We start from the raw sequence: 18,397 nt of genomic DNA, 5'->3' as shown, positions 1-18,397 counted from the left end.
GGTAAGGTGCCTGTAGGTAGGTGAAGAAACGGCCAGGTACAATAAGCGTGTTGTGGAGACACGCTGTGGATCGATGTTGGGTACAGGGTAGGTAGGTACTATTTCGTGACTAAGAAAGTCTACCAAGTATACACGTGGAAGGCTATAATACTTCTTTTTCCAAATTTCAAATAGTTTCAAATACGGCTAAAACACTTGTGGGAAATATCCAAAATGTTCTCAATGCTATGCTATATTCATCAACTGTAAAAACGACCATGTTGAACCTGATCAAATGACAAGCTTCGGCACGGAGACCACCTTCTGGTGACCACGTTGGCTCTTTCAACTCAGCTGCCCGGTTCTGTCTCCGTCTGATACATGTAGTTTGCGGGGAAGACACCCCGTTCCCCCATATATGTGCCCGAAAACCACTGCGGGTTCTCGTCATTGATTTCACGTATTTCGGCCCCCTTGGGGAACATTAGCTCATCCCGCGCGTCGGGTTCGGGATACCACGCCCACCTGGCCTGCCTCCTCCAGCCCGTACCCCCGTCTGGCGGGAATACTGTCGTGTCTGCAGCCGCAGCGGCAGATGCGGGTAACTTTTCCATTTCGGGCCCCATAATTGCGCGCTCGCGCACGTCGACGGTGACTAACCTCTCCATGGCACGTCCGTCCTCAGAAACCCAAGACCAACGTTGCAGCTGCGGGAATCCTTCCACAAGATTCACCTTGAGCTTTCTGCCACCCACGAGATCCCGCAGGATCAGGCGATACCACCTGCCAGGTTTGGCCTCTCGGAAACCAACAACGACCATCCTGTGACCAGCTTGCGGACACCGGCGCCAGCCAGCAGCACCATTCTCAGAGCTGACGGCTTGTCGCCTATCGCCAGCGTAGCAGGACTCGCAGATGTCATAGTCGCCAGGCTTAGAGTCGGGCACCAGCGAGCTTGTGCAATAGTAGCAGTGAAAGCGACTCTGCGCGGGGGGAATCTCGCAACGGCAGACGTCACATGTGGTTGTAAATTTGAGAAACTTGGACGTCGGTCCGCTAAGAACGCTACTGATGCTGCTTGTCCGCCGCGAATGACCCGCGCCAGGGTGCAATGACGAATTGACAGTCGGGCTCATGGGGGGTGTCGGGATAGGCGTTTGCGCAGAAGAGGCCGAGGGCGGCTGTGAATCAGACTGCTCTCCGTTGCTGATCTGAGGAAAACGTGCGACTGGCACGAGAGGATGTGCACACGAGCGACCCTGATTCACACACTCATTGCAGAAACCCCAATCGCCATCGTTGCATATCCCACAGGTCCAGTAGCAGTCATTCGCCCATGCCAAGCAACGGGAGCAGAATGCGCCTCTTTGAAGCCTCTCAGCAGGATTGTTGCTATTTGACGGTTCTGGTGGAAGGTATCTGTTTGCCGTGAGCACATGGGGCTCGGGGAATGAGCTTCCCTCGATTTCTCGATACCATTTCCACTTGTGAATGCCGAATGTGCCAAACCCAAACCAGTGGTGACAGCCTTTGCCTTTGCGATAACACCTCAAACAAAGTTTGTAGTTGCCATCGTCACAAATATCGCAGTTGTAGTGCACTTCGTACTCTATATGCTGCTTGGTGCATGCGGAGCATGAAATATTGGGCTCGTCGTAAGCCTGCTGAGTCTTCCGGGACTTTGAGCTATCAGGGTTGGGAGACAGAGCTGGTGGAGAATCCGAAGCTATATGGCTTAGTACTGGGCCAACACCAATATCCAACGGCCGCCCGACCCGCCTTCCACGACCGGCATTGTTCTCAAAAGAAGATGGGTTCACCGCAGGCGGCGTCCCGGCGACTCTAGCACTAAATGGGAGTACGTTGCTCGCCTGTTCGGCCTGAGCTGTACCCGTCGACATGGTTGGAGAGCTAGAGCTTCTAGACTCTGCAATGGCCGGTCGGGTTGCTTCTGCAGGTCTTGAGTAGCCAATATCAGTCTGCGAGCGGGCTGCTGGTCTGCTGGGAAGCTGTTGTACAGGTTGTTGTGCTTGGGCGTGTGCCGAACTGGAAGGTAAAGGAGTTGTCGAACTTCGTGTTCTACTAGTGGATTGTCGCCGACGGCGCGAGTTGGCTTGCACCTCTAGGTGGGGTGAATTGGTCACCGGAGGTCTACTACGTTCCTCGGATTGGCTGGTGGCACTAGTTGAGCGACTATGCGGATTTGATGCAGCCTGCGGTGCTGAGAGGGAAAGTGACCGTCGTCGCGACCGGCTTGACGACTCAGTCGTTTGTGTTCGCGATGCTCTCGGCCCCGACGAGCGCGAAGCTTCACTCCTCCTCTCAGTGCGATTCCGCTGGGCCCTTTCCCGTTGTCGTCTACGGTATGCTTCTGTAATCTTGCGACTGAGCTCGTCATTGTTGGTGAGGTCAATGTTTTCCAAGTCAAGCCCATCTAACAGGCCCTCCTCCTGGATCTGCCGCGCGAATTCTTCGATTTCTCTGTCAATGTCGAGCGAACCAGAGTCGGTGCTGATCAGTGATCTGATGGATGATTGGTGCTCGATGGGTCGGCGTCTCGAGTCTGCAGATTCGTTGGGGCGCCGGTGATGCGACTCGCTGCTGCGCCGTCGCCTTTCCTCCCCGTGCCTGGCTTCCGGCTGAAGCATGATGGTCTGCTCGGCACGAATTCGGTTCTCCGCCTCGGCCACCTGCCGTCTCGTCCTCTCGCGGTTTCTCGCGTCCCTAGCGCGACTGGCGGCACTATGACCGCTATCTGTGCTAGGTTCTCTACTCCTGGCCGTAGCAACAGCCGAAGCTCTGGATGAACGAGGCTCCCTCCCAGCCCCGTTAGTATTTACTGAGGATGCCTCGTCAGTCCTCCTCCTCGACCTCGACGACGACTGCTGCTGCTGCTGCTGCTGCTGCTGGGCCTCGGCCGCGTTGAAAGCTTCCTGTAAACTCACGGCGCGCACCTCCTCGATCAAGCGCCTCTCCTGTTCATCGAGACGGAGCTGCTCGGGCGTCCTGTGCGGTATCTTGAGGCGACGCAGGACCTTGTCGCCGCGCTTATATTTCCTGTTCATCTCTGCCATCTCGTTCTCAGGCTTCGCCTTTGTCGGGTTGACGGAGAGGAACATGTCGAGCAAGGTGGCGACCTTGGCATCGTGCTTCGTATCTCGAACAGGGGCACGGCATGATGGGCAGGTAAAGACTGGAGAGTCGGGGGCCGGAGGGGTAGGTGCACTCTCAGCCGCCGCCGCCTGCCATCCGAACCAATCCTTCAGACATGCGCCGCAAAATGTGTGCAGGCAGTCGAGTAGAGTTAATGGTTGGTAGAGAAGGTCGGTGCAAATCTGTTTGTTGGAGAAAGAATGAATAGTGGTTTAGCGTGTGTAACTTTTAGTTTGTCGTGTCGCAGGTTGTTATAAAAGGATCAAAGAAACAATCCATGGTTCCCGTAAAAGGCGGGGGAATGAACGACCTGGGCTCGGACCAAGGAGGCTCCCAAATTTGTGTGAGTGCCTTTTTTTTTTGTCGTTCTCCCAAAATTATAGTTTCCTCCCTCCCTTTTGTTGTATTGTTTCCATAGTAATGGTAAAAAAAATAAAAAAATAAAAATAAAAATCAACAAAAAAAGACGTGACGACTCACCGCACAAGTTAATTCCGTTTCCAGATCCACCGCTGGCTTGGGTGAATCCATGATGACCCAAACCCGACCTTCGGCAGGCTGCAAATATGGTTGGCCTTGCGGGCTCGGTACGGTATGCTGCAAAAAGGCGGTATAAGAAAGCACAGAGGACAGCAGGATGCTCTTGAGAGGCTGAACCTGATGTTCCTCGTGGTGCCCTGTCCAAAGACGACGACGACAGGCGCCGACAATGGCGGAGGTAGAACACGAGGATGTTGCCGCCCATAATGCGGGCGACGGCGGCGGTAACAGCAGCTGGGGCGGCTCGGCGCTCGCCGTCGTACCTGGTTGGACAAGACTAGCCGGGCCTCGCGGGCGATCTGGTGGGGTTTCCCAGGGCTGTTTTAGCGGTCCCATTGGTGGCATTCTGGCGTATTCCATGAATGCCAAGCTAATGTAGCATTGTCCACATCAGTTAATAATGCTAGTTCTAGTTCTAGAATCTGGTTCTAGGTCTCACAACTCACAGCTGCCGCACCTAGACAGACGCACCTTCCCGCATGGACGGGCTTGTTTGCGACAAGTATGCTCCAGTTGTAAGAAATAATAACGTGGTCTCGTAACTTTTTCTTCTTCTCTCTTCTGGGCGTCTCTCACGTCAGAAACATCCAACGTAAGTGGCTCGGATTCACCGGGTAGGTGATCCAACACCAGAATTTCGCAACACAGAGTTGAAAGTTCCAATATCTATTATTCTCCCTCGCTCACCTTGATATGTATGGGATCTCGCGTTTTGCCGTCTTCCGTCGAGTCAACTCCGCCTTATGTCCATTTCAGCGATGTCATAGGGGACAGCTTCGTCCGACCTCACATGTATATGCAGTATTGACAAGATGAGGCCTGAACTGCGGACCCGCTCTCTTCCGATACAACTGACCAATCCACAGCCAAATTTTTGGTTCTTTTGCATTTGTTTTAAGACATAGTAGTAGCAAGGCTGGTTTCTGCACTCTCGCCGAAGCCAACAGACATCTGAAGGATTGGGTGACCCGCTTTCCCAGTCAACTGCCTCACTCTTTCTCATGATCGGCTCCGGTATTCATATGAACACTATCATGACCAGGCAATGACGCAGGGCCCTCATGCACCCCAACATCACGCGCGCTCTACATTACGTGCATACCACTGGCAACCATCGTGCCAAGTCCACTCGGTTGGGTCGATAGGGTCTGATAATCCAGACATTCTTTTCTTGATCTCATACATAACCATACAAACAACCGTTTCCCCTGGCTTACTGATGAGTCCATTCGGCCTTCTTCTTCTCCGCAAAAGCCGTCATCCCAATCTTCTGATCTTGGCTCCCAAACAAACTGTGGAACACCCTACGCTCATATTCAACGCCGTCGCGCAGACCCAGATCCTGGCTCTTGTTGACCACCTCTTTGCACGCCTGGACCGCGACCTTCGAGTAGCTTGCGATTGTCTCGGCCGTCTTGAGCGTGGCCTCCATCAGCTCCTCGTACGTGGCAAATGACCGGGCAGCAACACCCCACTGAGCGGCCTCGGCGCCAGTCATGGACTTGCCTGTGAGGATCAGCTCCATGGCACGAGCCTTCCCAACCGCCTTGGTGAGGCGCTGACTGCCGCCGGCCCCGGGGATAATGCCCAGCTTGATCTCAGGTTGACCAAAGTTGGCCGATTCGGTGCAGTAGATAAAGTCGCACATCAGGGCCAGTTCGCAACCGCCACCAAGAGCGTGACCGGAAACAGCGGCAATGATGGGCTTCTTGACCTGAGTGGTCAGGTCTGACCAGTTCTCGATGAATGACTCGGTGTAGGCCTTGGAGAAGGTCAGAGGTGCCATCTCTTTGATGTCGGCACCTGCTGCGAAGGCCTTCTGAGAGCCTGTGATTATAATGACCGATATGCTATCCGACTTTTGATAGTCACCCAGCGCCGTGTTGAGCTCCTTGATCAGCGGGGAGCTGAGGGCGTTGAGCGCCTTTGGCCTGTGGAGCGTGACTATATGATTTGAAGCACCTTAGTTCAGTACTTTGATAACTTATGCTGGAACAAGTCAATCCTTCTCTTTTTTTCATTTTGATGACGTTCCTTCAGGCCAAACATTTCACTATTCACCTACCTTGACCGACACCCGGCCTGGGCTCCGAGACCTGAATATGCTCATATCCCAGCCTGGAAGATGCTGCAAATCCCCTGGTGATTCGCGGCAGGGTAGGTGCCTGTATTTTTGAGGCGACTGGCCGAAGAGCTCTGAAGGCGTTCATGATGATCGATATGTTCACAGAACCAATTGAGATGATCAAATCAACGTGCCAGTTACCACGCGATCAATTCACAGACAGGGTAGCACCGACGGTTATTTATTGCTTTTTGATGTGCCTTGAGAAATGTTAAGTTCAAAGAGACTTTTAGATGTTGCGGACAACGTCGGAGAGGCAAGCAACAATAAGAAGTTCGGCTTTCAGTGAGAGCTCCCCACCTATGACAGAGGCTTGATGGGGTAAGCTGGCTCACAGTGTCAAATTAAACCGTTCATATCCGAGGTCAACCCATCGACATCATAGCGGGTTGGTTGCTCATGCATCGTTCAAGGGGGTTGCAAGCCTTTGGGTGGAGCTCCTATCCCTGTTGAGAAAAGCTCCCTTTCTCGAGCCACAAACCCACTTGAAGCCACATCACCCCACCGCGGCTTGATTGGATTACTTGCAGAAAGATAACTGTACCTAATTAGCTGAGTGAGTGAGTGTTGCTGCGCTTGCTGCGGTACGTACACTCAAAACATTGATTGTAACAACAGCTTGGCGGACTGGACTGGATTGCTTTGAACTGTGATCCACCGAACCCCTGTCACTCCTTACTTCAATCTTGAACGCGCCACCCTGTGCATTACCCTGTTGCATGGGCCAGATTACACCTAATCATATTTTTCCACGCCTTTCGCGACAACCAACAAACCACTTTCTGGGACACACGCCACTTCATCTCGTTTTTGAATGCATGCAAGGCCAGACAGGCGGAATACAACGCATCGCAACTTGTAGCCCTACTACATCCCGCTGCAGCCCTCGACGTTGAACTAAAAAGCAACAGATCGACATTTTGGGCGCTTCACGAACTTCTTGGTCGCAATCAGTTTCTTCCAAGGCACAGAAAAACCCACTGTTCTTTTCCAAACTCAGTTTCAACCCCGGCGACGATGGATTCCGTTGAACTCGATCAGACGCCCTTCGCGGCAGTCTCTGCGCAGACATCCAGGTTATCAAGAGTTGGTGCCCACGATCGAAACATGTTTTGCCCGCCAGGGCCAAGAAACTCCCCGCTTTGCTGGTCGCATCCAGAAGCTAACAATATCCGCTGCAACAGCAATACCAAGCCGTCCTTGACCAGTCAACACCATATGTAATGTACCGATGGATTGGAACTGGTATCGCGCTTGTGCTCTTCTTCGCCCGTATTTTCGTGGCACAAGGCTGGTACATTGGTATGGGCTACCCCCTTTTTTTCGCCACAGCTATATCCCGCAAGGTTCAAGTGCTGACGGTTTTGATTGTTTTTTTTTACTTTCCAGTCGCGTATGCGCTGGGCATTTACCTGCTCAATCTCTTCCTCGCTTTCCTCCAGCCCAAGTTCGACCCCTCAAATGAAGCTCTGGATAACGACATGGAGGACGGTGCAGTTGGGGGTCTGCCGACGAAGCAGGACGAAGAGTTCCGTCCATTCATCCGCCGTCTGCCCGAGTTCAAGTTCTGGCACGCGGCTACCCGTGCTATCGTCATCGGCTTTCTCTGCAGTTGGTTCGAGGTCTTCAACGTGCCCGTCTTCTGGCCCGTTCTGGTTATGTACTGGTTCATCCTGTTCTTCCTGACGAGTAAGTACATGTGTATCAAAATAGGGGCTGCAAAATGCACGTTTGCCATGGGGGAAGGATATATGCTAACCGATTCCTCTTGGATGTGATCAGTGCGCAAGCAAATCCAGCACATGATCAAGTACCGCTACGTACCTTTTTCATTTGGAAAGGCTCGGTATGCCAAAAACAGTTCATGAATGACAGGTCAAAGTGGCATGCCGTGACATGTTGCACTGGGCTCGTGGTCAAGAAGCGTATGCTTTTGCAGACGATCGAGGGCCTGGTAGCATAATTCACATGCCTTGTTGTGGACAGGGTTTCCTCAATTCAGTTCTCAGAAGTGTTGTATGATATACGAGGAAAGCGTTTTCACGGAGATGACCATTCACCGTGAAGAGGGTCATCTACGTTTACAAGATTTAATATATCATAGGGTTGGTCACTCAAGATCTGGCGAGATCTAGCTACAGAGAAAGGTAGAATGGAGTGAGCGCTGCGCTGGTCACCAATGATCCACCAACAGAAGCAGAGAAGCTACGTTAAGCTGGGCCTAACATTTGAAATGAAGCGAGGGCGTTTGATTGGTGTGAGCAGCAGAACCTTTTGGGCTATGTTTTGCACGATTTTCCTAGGAAGCATTGAGCTATACTGCTATACTGATAGAAGTAAGGGTGCAAAATGTCATTAAGACTCGATTGAACTGGCGGTTATTTTAATTATATTGCTGAGCGGGCAGTTAACAACAATCTTATGATGGTAATAAATCCCTTGCAGATGTACTTCTTTCCCAGGACGCTCAACGTGGATTTGCAGGAACGTGCAGCAGGGTGGGTTTTCCTACAGGGTAGGTAGGAGAACAAAGCACCAACCAAAAAAATTGTGGATCCATGTCAAGCTTGCAGCTCCTAGCGAACTAGACAAGCTCCCTTTGGTTTTAACATCAAAAAGTCACGTCAAGCCACAAAGCAGGCAAAATCATTCAGCGCAATAACCACCATTGCATCCCAAACTACTACTGCAGAGCTCGATAACATTCGAATTGGTACAAACTCTGGGGAACCAAGAGAAGAAAAAGAAGTGAACAATGTCGCAATCAGCGTCTCGCGGCGGCGAACGCATGGTTCATCAGGACTTCATCGCGCGCATCAGATATTCCAACACGCTTCCTCCGCCACCAAATCCGCCAAAACTCCTCGAGATCCCCAACACCGGCCTTGCCAGTGGGCAGTACACAAATCCTGGATTCGCATCGCGTCTTGCACGAGAACAACCCCTCAACATTGAAGCCGATGCGGAACTGGGCATGCCATTGGACCTGGTGGGAATGCCAGGCGTGTTCGATGGAGACGAGAGCTGTAGGATTCACCCCCCAAGCCCTATGAATAGACAGACGGGCTAGTGAGCTTGGTGAAATCTAGCTAATCACCAATCGCTACCACCGCTACAGCAATCCAGGCCCCGGCGCAAAACCCAACCATACACCCTCACGACAGGCTGCTGCTGCGACCACTGGCAACACTAGGCAAGCCCAAAGCCAACGACGCAGCCGTCTCCTTCCTGAGGAGGACCGAGTACATCGCCACGGCAAAGCGTGCGCCGAGCGATGGAGTTAGCCCCTTCATCAAGTCGACAAACAAGCGACCGGGGCAGGCGGGCACAGCGGCCCGGAGAGCCCTCAAGCGGCCAAGTCCGGAGATTGACGAAGACGCAGGCACGCCGGCGCACGTCAAGCGCAAGATCGCACAGTCGTTCGAGACGGCGGCGCGTGATCTTGCGGACCCGAACAAGCACGTGCGGCACCCGCGCGGCCGCAATGCCGTCGTGAAGGAGGTTCTCCCGCTCTTGCCCGACATGGACGCGTTCCCCGACAGCGGCGCGTACGTGACGGTCAAGTTCTACACGCCACCGCTGACGGGCGTCGCCGACGCCAAGCCGAACGTCTACGACACCCGCATGCTGTCGGCCGTGCTCAAGCCGGCGCCCAAGACGGAGCAGGAGATGGAGCGCCTGCGCAGGCTCGAGGAGGCGTACCAGCGTGACCCGGCCAACGTGCCCAAGCCGCCGCCCAGCACCGAGCTAGACTTTTACCTGCCCGACACCACGGCGGCGGGGGCCAACTTCCGGCGCAAGTTCGACGTGGCCGATCCGGAGAAGGACGACGCTGCACTCTACACGTCGGGCGAGTACTTCCAGTTCAACCGCATCCGGCGGTACGAGACGGCCGAGGAGGTGGAGCTCGACCACACCAGCAAGTACGACGTCGAGGTGCTGCTGTCGCTCGGCGACGAGGACAACGGCACAGGCCGACCCGCCGCGCTCTTCTACCCCGTCATGCAGCGCAGCGTCATCAAGTCGCAGCGCGGAAAGAACATCCTGCGCACGCGCGGCCTCATCGGTGGACCGGACGAGGAGGAAGAGATCATCGACCAGCTCGACGTCACGGTCGACGACGCGCCGGCGGACATGCAGGAGATGATGGACTACTTTAAGAGCCAGCCGCGGGTCGACCCCAATGCGGGCTTGGAGGAAGAGGACGCCGCTGCCGCCGACGACGGGGATCGCGAGAAGCAGGGTTCGCCGGTTGGTCGTGACGGTAGCCCAGACTCGGCAAACGGCAAGGCTGGTCGTGACTCGGAGGAGCAGGATGCTGAAGGTGATGAAGAGGAGTGAACTGACGTAGCGGGCACTGGCTCGTGAGCCTGTCGATCAAGCGCGGAGAACGGTGGCCTGTAATACTTGTGTAGCTATATAGGTGCAACTTGCTCAGGTGTAGAGCTCTATCCAGTTATCGTAGCTGCTTGCTTGCGTGTCTGGGATTTTATTTTCGAGGCCATGTGTCCTATTAGTCTGCGGTTTCCACTAACCCTTCTAGTCAGTAATGTGTATGCCAGGTGGTTCTGTTTTCATCAGAATGACTTGTTGGAACCCAACGGTACATATATTTGAAACAACAGCATGTATGTATGTAATGCCTCCATCGCCAGCTGTGGCACAAGGCATGAAATATATATATATAAAAGACCAGGCAAAACAACAAACGCCATCTAGTGACCAATACGAACAAAACCCAGATATATACCCAAAAGTGGTACGCTAAATCCCACAATACTCCTTTCAATGCCTGTATACAAGTAACAAGTGGAACCATGCTATCAAGGCGAATACCCGATATTCAGTCTATCGTCGTCCACGATACGGCCGTACCTAAAGAATAATTCAATTCTTGTCAGCTCAACTTGAAACGGGAAAAGAAATTATCAAACATAGATAGACCAGAGCCAGGATCAGATACTCACTCCAGTAGCAACCTAAAGAACCACACCTCGAGGTCCTCATTCCTCAACACCTTGGCAGCCCACTCCCTACCGCTGAGCGCCATCCTCTCGGCCAGCTCGTCGCCGCCGTCGACGCCACCCTGGCTAAAGTACCTGACGAGCTCGGCCCAGTCGTCACCGCGGAGGCTCATGGGCACGTAGTGGACCCAGGGCTTGAGCCAGTCGGCGTGCCACTCGCGAAAGATGGATAGCTTGTAGACGAGGCTGCGTGAACGGAGAAAGGCGTAGAAGCGGCCAGAGAAGGCGTTGCCGTCCACGTCCAGCAGGTACCGGTAGTACCAGGCCGACTCTGGCCGCGTCCGGCCCTTGACGGTGAAGTGCCGCTCCTGCTCGTCGCAGTCGGCTGGATCGCACTGCCCGACGTGCGAGAAGAAGACGTCGAAGAGTGACGCGAGGCGGCTGCGCGATGCGGGTTTTGCCTGCCATGTCTGCTGCGAAGCATCGCTGCCTTGGACGGGCTCGAGGATCTTGGCCGACTCGCCGTTGCTGAGCTTGTCCACCATGCGCTGGCGGTGGTGACGCCTCCAGCCGCCGTTGCGGCTGTACCCGCCCGTGGTCGAGCCCCGCCAGTACAGCTTTGCCTTTTTGCTCTCCCAGCTCGGGTCCTGCGCCTCGTCGTACGCGACCTTTTCGTACCAGTACCAAGGGGCAGGGTACAGAATATCGGCGTAGCTCGACACCTTGGAAGCCGAGAATATGGGGAAAAGCTCCTGCACAACGCTGTAGGCGTTGGGCCTCTCGAAGAGGCCGAACGAGGTGGCCAGGGATGGCGACGAGCAGACGTCGGACAGTGCGGTGGCATTGTACACGAAGCCCAGCTCCCCCATCAGCGACCGGGAGATGTCGTCCACGCGCTCCGAGTCATCCAGGATCCGCGCCGCCGAGCCGGGACTACACGATGCCCGCGAGTGCAGCCAAGAGGATTGGTGCGCATACGTGTTGAACCGCGTCGTCCCGACAGCGTCGAACCCTCCCTCGGTTGCAAGCCCCACGGGCCTCACCTCGCCCCCGGACGAGGCGAACGAGTTCCTATGCTTCTTGCCCGAAGCCGCTGCGGCCTTCTCCTCCGTGGCCCGCGCAACCAACCTATCCATGTCGTCGTGCGGCACCACGACGCGCGGCTCATCATGAACGTTGAAGGCCAAATCCATGTCGGGCAGGTGCTCGACGAACGAAGCCATCATGCCGCTGAGGGCCTTGCGGTGCCAGTCGTTGCCGCCCGAGATGTGCGCGACCCTGCCAGCGCGAACCTGCACGCCCAGCAGCAGATTCCCCGCGAATCCCAACGCCTCGGCGGCGCGGCCGCGGACCGTGGCGGGCCGCAGGCCCCAGAACGGGGTCAGCAGGTCCGCGACGCCGTCGAATTCGTCGACGAGCTGCACGTCGCGCGCGCGCGCAAACTCCCACCATTTGTCAAAGTTGGGCGGAGGGGGCAGGCCGTGGTGTCGGCGGCGGTACTCGGCCACGGCGTCCTGGAGCGTCTTGGACTGCCGGGCCAGCGTGGTTTTCATCTCGGCCTCGGCGGCGCGGATGAGGTGCGACACGGGGTGCTGGCCTGGAGGTGCTGGCTTTGGCCCGCGGCCTGCTGCCGGTGGTGTGGTGTCGTCAGGGATAGCAGGTTCGGTTGTTGTGCTGGATGATGATGGTGACGATGGGTTTTGCTGTGTGACAGGCGGGACATTGGCGCTCAAGGGCCTTCCAGGACCTGTCCATAAACCCAGCAGGTACAGTGTGCATATGGCGGCAACAATGGCGATGCCGAAGCATTGCTGTTTCCGGGATCTTAGCATCCCCATTGTGGGTGAAGCGCCTTCCCTTTCTCCTCAAATGCCGACGATTGTTTCTCTTGAAAAGACCATACAAGTTCAGAAAAAAACGGAACGTAATATACACGAATGGGGAAGAGTATTTCGAATGATGAATTTCACAGAGCAAGGTTGGTGGATGAACTCGAATATTTTGCATTTCTGGCTCACAGATCGGTAGGAAAAAACAGGCTTTGGGGTGATTCTTGCTATTGGGCAAGTGGCAATAGCTGGGCTGTGCTTGGCCTGAATCTCGGCGGGGTTTTGTGTTTCTTTTTTTTTTTTTTTCCATTTGCAAGTTTGTAAACAACGTCATTTTAATGCCAAGACAAGTAACCACTTGTCACTGTGATATAGACAGCCCTTCTGAATATTTCATGTTGATATTCAAATTTAATCGCATTGTCTGAAATTTTGAGAGACATTTTCTATCATACCTAGGGTTGACCGTTGGGTAGTAAACGCCTGTTTGTTTCCTGGGTTGCGCGCGCGTTCCCTATATCATCGGTTGCCCAGCAACGATCCCTCACTGAACCTATTTCAGGAACCCAAGCATATCAGGTCCGAATATTGCCCCAGGTAGCTATCCGTCTGTCAAATCTGCAAATGTATAATTCCTTGTTGGTTCTCTGAACAGAATACAAAAAAAAAACAAAAAAAACAAAAAAAAGAGTATTCAAAATTTGCATCGTCTATTCTTTCCATTATCCCTGACCCATGGTCCCGATCTATTTGAAATTCAGAGTGCAGCTACATCAGGGAACCGCTATAGAATGCGCAAAACGCCGCCTGAAGCAACACAAGTAGTACAGTGGGAAAACAGAAACATAAGAAATCAGAGATGGAAGGAAACTATGAGAGTCAGTCTTTGCGTTGCTCTGCTCCACAGAATAAATGGTGAACCGCTCTGCATTTACGTCTTGAGAAACGAATGTGGCCCGAGAATGCTCAGGAAGTTATTTTTATCTTATCCAGGTCGTCTGTCGTTTACTCTCGTGATACGTCACGGCCAAAGATCTTGGACTTGACCCAGTCGTTAATAACAAGGATACGGTTGCGTGCTAGATGGTCAGAGTCAGTAATCGGTCGGAATAAAGCAAAAATCACCCTGAAAAGCATAAAACATACCACTGAAGCACATAGAAAGGTAGGCGCTCCTCCAGAACAGGTATGTCAGCCTGCCACCAGTGGCAAAGTTACCATCCAGCCAGCTGATGTCGGCGACTGCCTTGTCGGAACCAATGTAGGCCAGAGAACCCTGGTGCGAGTACTTGAATGGCCTAATGTCCTTGATACGGCGCAGCTTTCGCTCGTACTCGGCAATCTCGGCGCTAACCTCAGCCGGCGCCCTATCCGCCTGCTTCACATTAAGCGACGAGCTGAGCTCTTGAATCTTGTTCTCGAGCGCCTCCGTCATGGCCATGTTGTTGAAAAGACGGGCCAGGAATGCACCTTCTTGCGAGGCCACCTGAGCGGTGGGCCCGTATCCAGCTACGGCACAGTCGCCGATGGCCCAGATGTCGCGAGCACCCTGCACGACAAGGTACTCGTTAACGGCGAGACCGCGGCGCGAGTCTTTCTGCGCAGGGATCCTGGAGCAGAGATCCTTGACCAGAGGGCGGACGGCGTTGCCCGTCGCCCAGACGAGAAGACCGTAGGGCATGACGCGCTTCTCCTTGGTACCGTCGGGGCGGGTGGTGGTGGCCTCGACCGACTTGTCTGTCACCTTCTGGACCATGGTCTTGGTCTCGATGTTGATCTTCTCCTCCTTGAGCGTGCTCTCGGTGTACTCGATCAGCTGCTTGGAGAAACTGGGGAGAACGCTAGGCAGAGCCTCGACCAGGGTGACCTTGAATCGGTCACTGATCTCGGGGATCAGCTTCTTGATGTCCTCCTCGAAAAAGTCGGCAAGCTCGCCGGCGAATTCGACACCAGTGGGCCCTCCACCGACGACGACGACGCTCAGCAGGCGGTCGATCTCCTCAGGAGTCTGGTCCTTGAAGGCGGCCGTCTCGACGCAGTCCATGATCTTCTTACGGATCAACTGCGCATCACCAATCTCCTTGAGGAAGCAAGAGTGCTCGCGCACGCCGGGGATGCCGAAAGTGGCGTTCTCTGCACCGACACCAACAACCAGCATGTCGTAGGGCACCTCGGTCTCAGCCATGTCTCCCTTGACTTCTGACGTGTCAAAGATCTTGACGACCTTGCGGTCAGGGTCAATGCTGCTGGCCTCAGCCTCATAGTACTTGACCTTGGCCTTCTTGTTGCGCAGGATGGTCCTCACCGGCTCCATAATGGAGCGGTGCTCGATCGTGCCAGTAGTACATGACGGCAGCAGAGGCGTGAAAAGAAAGTAGTTGCGCGGTGAGATTACGATGACGTTGTAGTTCTCGACGTCGAGGTTCTTCATCAGGGAGACGGAACCCCATCCCGTACCTGAAATAGGCAGTAACCAGGCCCGTTAGCAGAAAGCTCTCTTTTTGTTTTTGCTCAATTGCATACACGATGAGTCAGAGCATTTGAGGCGTTGGTCGGACTCACCGAGAATCACCAATGTTTTCCTGTTTGGGTCCGGGTCTGCGGGCTCGGCGGGATGCCTCTCCTGGTAGATTGAGTAGGCCGTGTAGCCCAGGCCACCGATCAGAGATAGCTGGATAAGACGCCACAGGAAGCGCAGTTTCCTGAACTTCTTCTTTGGGGGTTGTTGCGGCGAGAGAGTGACCGCAGGAGCTTCTGTTGACTCGAGCCTGCGTTGGATCTGCAATTGACTCTGTACTGAAGCAGGTGTGCTGTATACGGGACGTCGTGTCCTCATAGACATGAATCGATACTGGGACTGGAGGCGGATGGCAGGCTGCACGACCTGCGACAGACGTGCTTGCTGCGGCGCAAGCCGAGCTAGTGCTCTGGCAGACGCCATTGCGGCAGCAGTTCGAACTGGAAAAAAATCCTGTTAGACCTAAAGAAATATCAATTTGGCGTCTCTACGTCGACAATGTCGTGTTTTTTGTTGTTTCGTAGCTTAATTGTAAGCGGAGGTAGGAATGAGAGTTACAAGCAGCTTGGTCGTTGATTTTTTTTTTTTTTTTTTTTGGACCGAGATTGCCAATCGTTGATATCACATGCAGGAGCTTGGCACCCTCTCTGCGGGTAAAAGAAAAAAAAATTCTTGAAAGTTGCGCTGTTTTGCGACGGGCTTTTGTCGGGGTTCCACTGTGACGATGACGGGAGCACCAGGGTAGGGATAAAGCTGATGTGGGGGCTACCAAATTGATTGATTGAGCTCAGTGTTATCTATCGCGACTTTAGCCAGCAACCTTAGTCACGAAATGGCGATACTAACTGAGGCGAGCAGTCAACGCCTTTGGTCGAATAACGGGGCTAATATATGCAAACAAGGCATTTACAACATCTACGACAAGCAACATCCTAATTCTTAGATGAATACAAATACTACGCTCACATCAGGCTACAGGCGGAAAAAAATCTTCACCATAAGCCAACCTCCCTTACAGGTATGGAAGAGCGACGTAGCTCCACTACCTTTCATCATAAGGTGGTCGATCAAAAATTTTGGTCAGCCACTTTCCTAAGAAAAAAAAAAAAAAAAAAAAAAAAGAAAAAGAAAGCAGCCAGTGAGTGATCCTTGATCTCCCCGTCCATGGACAAGATCCAATACCTTATCTACCTAGGTAAGGTAGTTGTGTAGCACCACGAAAAATTGAATATGTGTACTAGTAAGGGAATTTCCCGTGTTACACACCCGCATTGCCGCACACTGATTTACGAGGTGTCAAGGCTCCTCAGCCTGGCGATTGCTTTTCTCCCGGTTACTTGCTGCCCGACAGCTAGAGCTGTCCTGAATTTTTATGGATTACTTACTGGACACAAGCAAAATTATACAGTACATGCAGTACATGAATGCTATGTATGACTCGAACACAGCGGTTGCTTTCTTTTATGTTTCTCAATCTTACACATCCATCCATCCCACCCACTAGTGGTGTTTATTCTACAAGCCACGCCGCCCGACTTATCCGTAGGCTGCAAGGCTTGACCGATGGCGTTTTCTCCGTGTCGCCTTGGCATATATATTTTCCATTCTCTGGTCGATTGGTGCTGCCACCCGCACACTACTTCAAAGCAACAATATACATATTCTCTTGCAAGCAAATTACAAAAATTATCTATTTAGGTCTAGTACGGTTGTCGCTTGTCACGTTTAATTTTTGGCAGTTTGATTTGTGCCTGGTTGGCTACAGGCGTATCCCAGCGTCTGAGGACTCTGCATGAGGCTCAACCATCAAACCAAACTGCCGGGTGCGGTGCGTATGTACTTATACTCCCACAGCAAGCCCAGGCTTCGTCACTCATCAAGCACTGGTCTTTGGTTTTGTCTCCGCGAAACTTGGTTTCAACCCACATTTGAGCCTAGTCTGCATTAGGAACCTCAAGACACGACACGAATACAACTGATGAGTTGTCGGCTGCTACTGACGCTACTTGTCAATTGTGTATGATCACCGGCTCTCAGATCATGAAAGCTGTAAGCAATTCTGAGGCTTACCGATGCGTTGTTGCAATGGCTAAGGTATCTATCTGTCTGTGCAGTTCGATTAAATGATTGATAAAGTGGGGAATTGAAAAGGGAAAAGAAGAAGAAGGAAAAACCGAGTGTCGGAACTAAACTTACTCAAGCTTGCCTTAAGCGAGAAGATCATGCCTAGGGCAACTCTGTGAAAAATCTTGTAGTCTCAGGTGCGTTTATCGTGTTCTTTTTTTTTTTTTTTTTTTTTTTTTTTTTTTCCCTCCTCCTCTCTCTCTCTTTCTCTCTGATTTATTCATTCATCCATCTTTTTCATGGGTCAAATAACGATATTCATTGCCGAACTCAAACCCGTGCACAAATGGACTTAAGGGCTAACCAGAAAATTACCAAAGGTGTAATGTAATGTTTCCTCAAATAAACTTTTCCTTTACGCGCAGCCTACCGGCATTCCACATCAAGCGCGGTAATTTTTTTTTAATTTTTTTTGGTGTTATTTGCCGCGGCTATCAGTGGCAGAAACCCCTGCTATCAGGTTGCGTCCATTTACTTGTGCGCTCTAATTCGGGGGTGCTTAGACCTCCTGTTTGTATGATCTACAGGATTGACGTGATGTAGAACAAAAAAGAAGGACTTGTGTCAAGGTCGGGGAAACAGAAAAATTACCCAGCCCGTGGATAACGCACATGGGAAAATCCTGGGGACGTCAAGGAATCCATACAAATAAGACGGGCCTCTGATCCGCGGGGAATGCCAGGCTGGTTGCTGGTGCCAAGTTGACATCCTGCCCCCTATCTCCGGATGTTCGTCCCGTCAAGCCTTTCTTTCTTTCCTTGAGTGTCTTGAGTGTGTAGTTGAAGTGAAAGCCGGCAGATCATTCACACCGGATCAAAAAGACCTGCGTTAGTGTTTCTCTCGTTTGTCATCCTGCTTCCGACGTCGTTGTTGTGCGACAACTCTGTGAGTCGTACGTAGCATTGTTTCTTTACCTCTTGTTCAGGCCTGGATCAAACACGGACCTTCAGGCGATAGGCCACAGATTTGTCGGCTAGATTGTCTTCTTACAGTGGTGGGGTGAAAATGGGCCGAAAGTTGATCATGTGGTCTGCTCGATTTGCTCTCATAAAACCAACATTTTATGACATCGTAGTATTGCTACTACGGCAATACTCATAACGTAGCAAGCAAAGCAAAGTAAAGCAGGGCAGGGCAGGGGTATTTCATCTTTACTCAATACCAC

At 52.7% G+C, this 18,397-nt stretch overlaps 6 protein-coding genes across 6 annotated transcripts; 2 read left to right on the top strand and 4 right to left on the bottom strand.

Annotated features, from left to right (window-relative positions):
- Nucleotides 1-183: 183 nt before the first annotated feature.
- Nucleotides 184-4,694, bottom strand: PgNI_09977 (uncharacterized protein; the record flags this gene model as incomplete). The annotated part of the gene is made up of 3 exons (XM_031129958.1): nt 184-3,314; nt 3,613-4,042; nt 4,666-4,694. 3 exons carry the CDS (start codon nt 4,692-4,694, stop codon nt 330-332), a joined length of 3,444 nt encoding a protein of 1,147 aa, XP_030977520.1. The 3' UTR covers nt 184-329.
- A 17-nt stretch (nt 4,695-4,711) lies between these two features.
- PgNI_09976 (uncharacterized protein) lies at nt 4,712-6,075 on the bottom strand. Its single transcript, XM_031129957.1, has 2 exons — nt 5,738-6,075; nt 4,712-5,616 (listed from the first exon to the last, which is right to left on the bottom strand). Exons 1-2 carry the CDS (start codon nt 5,880-5,882, stop codon nt 4,886-4,888), a joined length of 876 nt encoding a protein of 291 aa, XP_030978041.1. The 5' UTR covers nt 5,883-6,075; the 3' UTR covers nt 4,712-4,885.
- Nucleotides 6,076-6,385: 310 nt separating this feature from the next.
- PgNI_09975 (uncharacterized protein) lies at nt 6,386-8,201 on the top strand. Its single transcript, XM_031129956.1, has 4 exons — nt 6,386-6,883; nt 6,982-7,099; nt 7,187-7,486; nt 7,580-8,201. The coding sequence occupies exons 1-4, from the start codon at nt 6,815-6,817 to the stop codon at nt 7,663-7,665; spliced, it is 573 nt and encodes a 190-aa protein (XP_030977964.1). The 5' UTR covers nt 6,386-6,814; the 3' UTR covers nt 7,666-8,201.
- Nucleotides 8,202-8,440: 239 nt separating this feature from the next.
- Nucleotides 8,441-10,253, top strand: PgNI_09974 (uncharacterized protein). Its single transcript, XM_031129955.1, has 2 exons — nt 8,441-8,823; nt 8,916-10,253. Exons 1-2 carry the CDS (start codon nt 8,553-8,555, stop codon nt 10,136-10,138), a joined length of 1,494 nt encoding a protein of 497 aa, XP_030977963.1. The 5' UTR covers nt 8,441-8,552; the 3' UTR covers nt 10,139-10,253.
- A 256-nt stretch (nt 10,254-10,509) lies between these two features.
- PgNI_09973 (uncharacterized protein) lies at nt 10,510-12,599 on the bottom strand (the record flags this gene model as incomplete). The annotated part of the gene is made up of 2 exons (XM_031129954.1): nt 10,510-10,672; nt 10,765-12,599. The coding sequence occupies 2 exons, from the start codon at nt 12,597-12,599 to the stop codon at nt 10,621-10,623; spliced, it is 1,887 nt and encodes a 628-aa protein (XP_030977519.1). The 3' UTR covers nt 10,510-10,620.
- A 597-nt stretch (nt 12,600-13,196) lies between these two features.
- PgNI_09972 (uncharacterized protein) lies at nt 13,197-15,673 on the bottom strand. Its single transcript, XM_031129953.1, has 3 exons — nt 15,153-15,673; nt 13,737-15,047; nt 13,197-13,669 (listed from the first exon to the last, which is right to left on the bottom strand). Exons 1-3 carry the CDS (start codon nt 15,529-15,531, stop codon nt 13,596-13,598), a joined length of 1,764 nt encoding a protein of 587 aa, XP_030977962.1. The 5' UTR covers nt 15,532-15,673; the 3' UTR covers nt 13,197-13,595.
- Nucleotides 15,674-18,397: the final 2,724 nt, after the last annotated feature.

This window comes from Pyricularia grisea, assembly GCF_004355905.1.
Source record: "Pyricularia grisea strain NI907 chromosome Unknown Pyricularia_grisea_NI907_Scaffold_7, whole genome shotgun sequence".
NCBI classification, from domain to species: Eukaryota; Fungi; Ascomycota; class Sordariomycetes; order Magnaporthales; family Pyriculariaceae; genus Pyricularia; species Pyricularia grisea.
The sequence above is the reverse complement of the archived record's forward strand: the minus strand, read 5'-3'. Positions and strand labels throughout refer to the sequence as shown.